Source organism: Patagioenas fasciata, chromosome 2 (assembly GCF_037038585.1).
Source record: "Patagioenas fasciata isolate bPatFas1 chromosome 2, bPatFas1.hap1, whole genome shotgun sequence".
In the NCBI taxonomy this organism is placed as follows: domain Eukaryota; kingdom Metazoa; phylum Chordata; class Aves; order Columbiformes; family Columbidae; genus Patagioenas; species Patagioenas fasciata.
Genome location: NC_092521.1, coordinates 113,464,399 through 113,472,926, shown reverse-complemented (window position 1 = coordinate 113,472,926; position 8,528 = coordinate 113,464,399). Strand labels below are relative to the sequence as shown.

Here is an 8,528-nt window from a genome sequence, read left to right as displayed (position 1 = left end):
TGCAGGCTGGATTTTGAACCTGTTTAATTATTCTGCCCTGTCTTAAGTCACAGGATACTAGACACCATCCCTGGCACCACATAACTCTATTGCCAAAAACCTCTGTTGGATAGTGTTTTAGAGAAGATATGCTCCTGTCTTATGCAAAACATGAAAGTTACAATTATAAAACTGAGCAAGAATTAATGTATTTCAATAATGTTAGTTTAGGTTTTTCGTTAAAAGCACCCTTATGACTTTTTTACCAAACCCTCCCACTCTTTCCATCAAGCTTCTTTGCATCACTAAACTCAAAGATCAGCACTGATTTCATTGTTTCAACATATGTTTCTGGTATAGCACATTGTAGTTACACTGTTAACACCTATCAGGTTATAGAGGGCAAAAAGATGCAAGAAGGTAGTGCTGGTTTTCACCATCATTCCTTTTCATCACTCAGGTGTCGTCCACAGTTTCAAAAAAAAGTATATTGAAGAATGGATGAAGTCTATAGTAGTAACTAATGTTTTATTTCCTCCTTCAGCTGCATGTCAGTCCCAGTTGTCATGAGAGCTATTTTCAGGAATGCTGCCAAGGTGAAAGCTGATAGTGAAACACAAGACATGGAAGCAGACACAGAACAAAAACCTGAACCACCACATAAGCAAATTACAGATTATAGTAGTCTTGAAGAAAGTCTTTCTGTGGCTGGTCAGCAAGACTTAGTAGTGACAGATAAGCCAAGTATTACAGACAGCCCAAACCAAAATGTCTCCACAGCCGAACTGGAAACTCTGGGTAGTAACATGGAAAAAAGTAACTCCACAGTAAGCACGGAAACTTTGTGCGGAGTGGAAGAAAGTAATTCCACAGCTAGTACAGCAGCTGTTACAATAGATAAGTAAAACACACAACGTATTGTTTGATAATCAAAGAATAAAGAAATATTTTCCCTGGCATATCTTGCTTTTGCGGAAGTAGTTGGAGAGAACTTGGCAAGCTCACTGTCTACTTATTAATTTGTGAATGGAGTTCCTCTTTGCACACCATTAAATACATAGGAGTAATACTCCAGAATTTGCATTTTTAGACTTCCTAAGTTTGGAAAGTTTAACACTGCTCTAGTAACCTCTATTTTTGTCTGCATCATATCCTACCACAGTATGGAAGAAATTTGTCTACCATATGTGATACAGGCTGTAACACATGCACTTGTAGAAAAGTAATGTTTATCCATGTCAGTGTTCTGCTAAATAAATTAAGAAAAAGCAGATTGCTCAAACAATTTTGTACATACATAATTAATGCAGACAGCCCTATTTGTCCACTATTTCAGAAACAGATTAAATCAGAGACTCTTAACTGCAGTGGTACTGAATGGTAGCCAAACTTAAAATCTACCAACTCCATGGCAGGATAATAAGAGTCTTAGTAACAAAATTGTAAACTCAGTCTCTGAAAAAATAAGTAATTTTTACCTTAGCTTTTTTCTGGCCTCAAAGTATAAAAATTGTGGTTTGTTGTTTTGTTTTGTTTTTTTAAAGCATAGTTTAGCCAGCTTTTGAAAATTTCAGTTTGACTCTGCCTAGACCTGCTTTGTCTCAGACATGAAGTTACAAGCAACTTAAAACAAGGAAACTACTAACTTACTGTAAATCAGTTTAATTAGTGTAAAACAGAGAAAGGCATTCACAAAGAAAAGACCTCCTGACCAGAGCAACTTGCAGCTACAATTAAGGCAAACAACAGGAAAAGGAAGGTTGACACAGAAATACAAAGTTGTCACAAATATGCATATGTGGCTGACAACATGTTTCTAAATAAGCTGAATGAGCCTGGCTTCCTTGAAGAGTTTGGAAAAAACACTATGGGAGTGAGGGAAAGAAAGTTCAGGCTAGAGGGTCTGGCAAAATAAATACAAAAGTAACACAAGGAAGCTTGTTAGACTGGAAACATGTTCGGTGTGGTCTAACAGGGTAAGAGTAGATGGTATAACATTAGAAAAGTGAAATTGTCAATAATTCTGCATTTGAAGACAATGGTGTGTTTTCAGCAAAAGTGAAATGAATAGAACTGTAGGAAAAGGAAAAAATAATTAACTGTGAAAGTGCACTGCATAGTAGACACAAAATATGAAGAATTTGACAAAAGGTGAAAAATTCCTATTTTTATATAGTGACTAGTGGGAGTCACAGCACTCTAGAAATCAGCAGCAAATCCTGTTCTCTTTTCCATAGAGTTGACATGTCATAATCATCTTATTCTGAAAAAATAGTTTGTCCATAGCACTGGGCATTTAAGTTTCAGATATTAGAGGGTATGCATTTAGAGGGGCATACTCCATTTCCAAACTACTGCCAAAAGACAAAGTGAGGATGAGACGTCAGCTTCTCATGCAGAACAGTTCAGTAGATCTTTGTAGAGCTTTAAAAGCAGGAGGGTTTTTGCGAGGATTTACAGAAATTACCTCTACTGGGAAGTATCAAAATCAGATTTCCCTAAATTGAAGTGATGCATCAGCCTGTATGTGGTCCACAAACTGAGCATCCAATCCAGCTGAGAATTTTAAATACACCAAACAGAAAAACTAATGTTCCAGTTGCTGGACGTGATGGAGTATATCCAGTGATAAACCCAGCTGCTCTACTAGCCAAATAGTCTGCTTTTTAACCCAAGCAAGGGTTGACTCTTTAGCATCTGCACAGAGTTTTGCCTTGCTGCACTCAGACTGCAAGGAACCAACATCACCATTATTTCTACAAATGTTTCCACCAGAGCTGCTGGCACCTTCATGTTTTCCAGCTTCAACTTCATTGTACTCTGTCGCAGCTGGAGCTGTGTGATTAAGGTCCATATCCTGAACAGAATCTAAAACGTGTCCGAGATGTGGCTGTTGTTCAGTAGAATTCAGATATTTAAGCATATCTTCTTCATGCTTTCCAACCACTTCAAGGAGATTATTTATCTTACTTAAAGCAGAATCATGTCCATTAAAATGACACCAGGATAAGAGAGCACTGAAAAGTGAAAAACAACAACAACAAAGTGATTACATGTACCCCCACAGACCTCCAGTTGTTGAAGAGAGACAGCAATGTGACAAGGTATCTATACTATATAAATATATATATGTTTCACTCACATTTTCTGGGAAATTCAAGCAGCAGAACTCAATATTAAGCTTAAAGATGTAGATTCAGATAATTTTGGAAGAGCAACTGAAGGAGGATTTTTAAGAATGATCACTCTACACCTGGGTAGGCAATCCTTTGTATTCAAGACATGAGAATTCTCAGGTTGCTCACTTTAGACAGATTTACAATGTACTTTTTTTAAAAAAATAAACTAAATAAAAAACTGCATGCATGCTCCCTCCCTACACACCCTCCACATGCACATGACCTTAAGGTGATGGTAACCTACTTCAGGGTTCCTTTGAACTGGCCACATGTAACCATCAGCTCAGCACCATGTCTGTAACCTTGATTAAAGCCTTCCTGGAGTGCAAGTTCTTTTCCAGCCTCAACTCCATCCCTATAGCCTTCCTATAATAACAGTAGTGAAACAGGTTGTTCACAAGATGAAAAATTGGACCTATGACAATTTCATAACAATAACAAAAAAAAGTTTAAACAAGCATTCAGTCTATTAAATTACAGCTTCTAGATTTGAACATCCCTCCCAGCTATTCCCCCACTGCCAACCCATAACATGCTTTTTGCAGTACATTATGATTTACTGATCTGTATGATCCAGTTCTTTCCTAAAAGATCCCCAAAAGTCAGAAAACAAGTATTTGTAGAAACATCAAAAAATAAAACAAAACTGCAGGAAAGCATGCTTGATTTTATGATGACCAGCTCCTTTATGAAAAATTTCTTAAAGAATACCATATATAGATTTCTAGACATCTAAAAAACAACAGCTGCAAAGCCTTCCTTTTCACAGTGGTACTCTCCTATCTGTAATCCATCTACCCGTTTTCACAAAATGAATTACTTGGCCTTGTTTTCTGTTTGCCAGATCTCACTCAATTCAAGAGTTATACTAAAAAAAGATGGTGATGGAGTGAGCCACGTATAAATACATGTAACATTGTGATTGCTTTCTGCAAGAAACAGCTAGTGATTGTACTGCAAATTAATCTCTATATATTCTAACCATATAATGTAGAATAATTCTTAACTTTTTTCACACCAAAATAGCAAGTTAGGAGAGTGAAAACTTCTATTTGCTCATGAGAGAAGAAAACTGGTGGCCTTGCTAGAGAAATAGCCAGGAACAAGAATGTCTTTATTCTGCCAAACATACAGCTCTAACCTCAGTAACATTTTGTGATTTTGCAGTATCCACTCATAAAATAGCAGAGGGATTTGTGTAAGAACACTAAACAACCCCGTCAGAAAATCAGTCTTTCCAAGGGACTCAAATGGAAGAAACTTTTCCTATGAGAATAATACAAGAGCTCTGTTGTAATGCCTTTCCTCATCAACAGCCTACGCAACACCTTCCATTCATGTTCCTCAGCCAAATGCTGTTCACCCGTGAGCAGAGAAGCCCCACTGATCTCACTCTGAATGATAATGTATCTGTTGAAGTAACCTGGGTTTATGTACTTGTTTTGTTCCTGTAGAGTTCCAGGGAGTGAAGGGCTGTAGAATCCAGCTTTAACATATATTTTTCACCAGGAGAACAAATAAGCCAAAGAACTACCCAGACTGCAACATCCCATTGTGGTTCCACATGGAGTCACACATCTTCCATCTGACTGATGAAGAACTCTACTTCGAAACACAAACATCTCGTATTTCTTTGTTAGCACTGTTTAGCTGTGTTGTCGTACATCTACTAGCGGTATGCCTACAAGTATGAAGCAAATAGCTGACATCAGAATTTAGCACTGCCTTTTACAAATGAATATGGTTGTACAGAAGGAGCCGATGTCTTCGTAAAACAGTACTTTTCTCTGATGATTACTACGACAGAGCCTCTGTAAACCCCTGCTAAGCTTTCCTGACATTGAGAAGCAGCTATGCCACAATAACTTTTAAGCAGTAACTCTGAGTTTGCCACTTTAAATCAGCCATATGTATAACAACGTATGTATCAGTAAATGTAAACTGCTTTAAAAGACTATTAAATCATTGTTACAGAAATACCTTCAATCTTTTTTTCATGGTGCTGTTCCATTCTTTCTGTAGTAGATACATCTCATCTGCATCTTCGTCAAATATATCCTCACTGGATCGGCTGACTGCAACTTGTACCCAGGACATAACAGCAGTGATGACTGTGACCTCTGTTTATGTAGTTAAAAAAAAACACTGAGAAACTATCAAAAGTCCATCTGGCTAAGTGTCAGATTAGGCAAAAAAAAAGTGAGTTCTAACGAGAAGTCGTGTCAGGAGCTGATTATTCAACCCATACATTTGTTGCCGCATGGAAAATGGATGCTGTTGACCATCAGGGTGCATCTGTCAAGAGAAGACATCATCAACTGGTAAAGCAATTCTGTAATTTATGAGGGCAACTTAAGACAGTAGTTTCTTCCTTTCTTATAGCACTGACATGAATATGCACATCTAATATGCACTTGATTCTGAAAGCAGGTGACAAACAGCCCCATATAGTCTCCATATGGTGCATTAAGTAAGTTATACACACAGGTAACTGCCTGCAGAGTCAATAACTGGCAAGGACTTTCACCTTTGATTTTCAGTTTCCTGGTTATGCCAAATACTTAACCATCTTAGAAACCTTGAGTAGAAATACCCCTTTACACAGGGTATTTCCAAAAGATGGACCCAATTTCTCAATGGCAACACGTTACGCAAAAATTTACAAATGGTTTAATGAGTAATCAAGTTTCAGTAACCTTTTTTATAAATGCTCCATGTTCTCTCCACCTGCTGTACAGACAACATCAAGCCAATAGTTGAATTTGTATATAGTGATTTCAAATTGGGTCCATCTTTTGGAAACACTTTGTATTTTGAATAAATTATATAGTTCTATTGCAAAAGGAAGAAGACAGAACTGGATTGTTTCATCTTTTCCACTGAAGAAAGCTTTAAGAGGCCGCTCACAACTGATCCATTGCACGGGTTAAGTTCTCACAACCCACAAACGCTGTTTTCTTGCAGAGGCACCAGTGGCTCCCGGGGAACCGAGGGTCGTAAGTCCCACCCCACGCTCGGCCACGCCGCTTTCCCGGGACACAACCGGCTGGAGCATCGCAGTCTGCAGGCTCCCTCCCCGCGGAAGGGGGGCAGAGGGGCATACCACCGTCCCCACACCCTGCCCAAACCCCGGCCGAGCCCTCAGGTCCCCCGCCACGGCACCGGCTAGGCCCCGACCCGCCATTTCAGAGCCGGCTGCTCAGGCCGGCAGACGCCCAGCTTCCCTAAAAGTGGCTGGGCTACGAGAAGCCTTCCTCTTTCCCTCGTCCCCAACAGCAGGCGCAGTCTCCCCTCAACTCGCCTCGCCTCTCCCGGCCGCTCCCCCAGACCCCGCCGCCACCCCGATCCCTCACCGCAGCCTCCGCTTACTGGGAGCCGCCATATTGGCTGAGGGCAAACTGGCTTCTCTGCCCTCGGAAGCAATAGGGAAGCGGCAGCCATGTTGAGCGAGGGCAAGGTCAGGGGAGGCCCCAGGTAAACGGCCGCCATCTTAACCAGCAACCCTGTGGCTTCAAAGCCCGTCTGAGACACTGGAAGTGGGCGGCCATCTTGAGTGCGGGCGCAGCCTCACATCCTCCTCAAGGAGGCGGGACGCGGTGGCCGGGCTCTCCGGCCCGCCGAGGAGGGCAGGTCAGTGGCGGAGGCCGGGCTGTGGCGGGGAAGGAGAGAGTCGTCTGTGTGAGCCACACTCCCGACTTGCCAGGGCGAGGGCGTGTGGCTGCTTCAGCCCTTCCTTACACAGCGCCCTCAAGCCAACCCAGAGGGAGCATGTTTCCCAGGCGTGGAGGTTTCATCCTATTTTCAGTCATAAATTGTGGAATTTAAAAAAAAAAATAATAATAAAAAAAATCTGCACTGTTGGCTTCTGAATCCTCAAGATGCTTGTGTGTCAGATGTGTCCTCAGGCTGTCCTCTACAAGATTTAGGCATTATAATACTCATTTTTAATGTGAAGGGTGGCAGCAGGAGTAGAGTGTTTCATCGCTTGCTTCTATTAAATGGCAATACCCTTTTGACATAAACCCAACAAAATAATGTGGTTTTTTTTTTTTTGGTGCATCCTGCGTTTGACTTAAGAGCATGAGTTTAAAGTTGTTTAATCTTCTTAAACATACTATAAATCAACCTCCAAATTCAAGTTGTATTTCTCCAGGTTGCTGAATCCTGTTTCAGTAAATGCCCTCGTGTCCTGGGCGCTTCTGCAGGTCCCTGACAGGAACACATTTGCTGTCGGTCTGGAGAGACTAATTCCCTGTTCACCGTGCTGGCCGGGGTATCACATTCACCCCCGTGACTGCCCGGTGTCCCAGCTCCTGTGGGAGGGAAGGCTGGTGGCTGCAGGGACACAGATGACAGCAGAATGTTAGGGATTGGAAGGGACCTCAGAAGATAATCTAGTCCAGTCCCTCTGCTGGAGCAGGAACACCTAGATGAGGCTACACAGGAGAGCCTGTCCTTGTACTGTGGGTGCTGAGGGATGAACGGCTGCACGCTGTGACTTACTCAGCCACAGCACTCTCGTTCCCCTTGTCCGTCTTGTTTTGCAGAGACAGGCTGTGCTCCTGCTCGTGGCACTTCTTGGATGCTCGCTGGTGGTTGCATGCTGAGTTATGAGTGGCTAAGTAGCCCAAATCTGTCTAGAAACTTGTGTATCAGGGGGTGAAATGACACTGCTGCCTCTGGGTGGCCAGAACCATATATATCTGTTCCTCAGTAGTTACTATACGTGTTCATGACTGCTGATTTCCTAGCCCAGTTCTATCACTTCCACCTCCTGTTTGATAAAGGCTTATTTAGCTAGCTCTACCATTTTTTTTTTTTTATAGCAACAATACTGAGTATAGCCTGAACACACAAATGCACAGTCACAGAAAAGCCTTCTAGTGACAGAAACTCGTGACTCCTCATGATGGGTCATAATGATGCTATGAAATGTGTGTTAACCCTTTGCTTATTACCCCTCTGCCTCTTGCTCTTCTAGAAAAGATATTCAGGTCATGCCTCAGGGTCACTGTGTCTCCCAAATTCAAACTATCATCTCAGTATTACGTTTACTAAAGCTGATCATTCCACACAGATGTTTGCTTAAGATAAATCCTTATAACCATGAGAAATAATGAAGGAAGTTCATATTCCTACCCCTTTGTCTTAGTATTGGGTGGACAGTTCAGTGAATCATATTGTATATCAAAAGCAGCATTGTTGGGGTATGAAGTACAGGTGTAACCTGAAGACAAATTGATTGTATGCTGATGGCTTTGACAGGGTGGCTGGCAGGGCTTGAGGGTGAGGTTTAGTGCCTCAGGGTGTGGATGTTTTCCATACCTGTGTGTGTTCTAAATAAAGCAGTGTCCGCATACTAGGGTGGCA

General features: G+C 41.6%; 1 protein-coding gene and 1 long non-coding RNA gene across 4 annotated transcripts in view; one reads left to right on the top strand and one right to left on the bottom strand.

Annotated features, from left to right (window-relative positions):
- Positions 1–1,625: 1,625 nt before the first annotated feature.
- YAE1 (YAE1 maturation factor of ABCE1) lies at positions 1,626–6,646 on the bottom strand. 2 transcript variants are annotated; one of them, XM_065832636.2, is made up of 4 exons: positions 6,528–6,646; positions 5,139–5,453; positions 3,403–3,524; positions 1,626–2,996 (listed from the first exon to the last, which is right to left on the bottom strand). In XM_065832636.2, the coding sequence occupies exons 2-4, from the start codon at positions 5,253–5,255 to the stop codon at positions 2,567–2,569; spliced, it is 669 nt and encodes a 222-aa protein (XP_065688708.1). In that variant the 5' UTR covers positions 5,256–5,453; positions 6,528–6,646; the 3' UTR covers positions 1,626–2,566. The 2 variants fall into 2 exon arrangements, with proteins under 2 accessions (XP_065688708.1, XP_065688707.1); XM_065832635.2 differs by having other exon boundaries at positions 6,512–6,580.
- The window catches only part of LOC136098575 (uncharacterized), a 70,083-nt gene continuing 68,092 nt past the window's right edge, over positions 6,538–8,528 (top strand). For both annotated transcript variants that reach the window (XR_011737676.1, XR_011737675.1), the window contains exon 1: positions 6,538–6,788. This is a non-coding gene — a long non-coding RNA (uncharacterized lncRNA). The remainder of the gene's footprint in view (positions 6,789–8,528) is intronic.

What these genes read in the sequence shown, in the direction of transcription:
- YAE1 (XM_065832636.2), bottom strand. Translation starts at nt 5,255, where the DNA reads ATGTCCTGGGTACAAGTTGCAGTCAGCCGATCCAGTGAGGATATATTT. An exon ending in CCATGAAAAAAAGATTGAAG is followed by an intron (nt 3,525 to 5,138) that starts GTATTTCTGTAA and finishes CTGTTATTATAG; the next exon opens with GAAGGCTATAGGGATGGAGT. An exon ending in CAGTTCAAAGGAACCCTGAA is followed by an intron (nt 2,997 to 3,402) that starts GTAGGTTACCAT and finishes TTCACTTTTCAG; the next exon opens with TGCTCTCTTATCCTGGTGTC.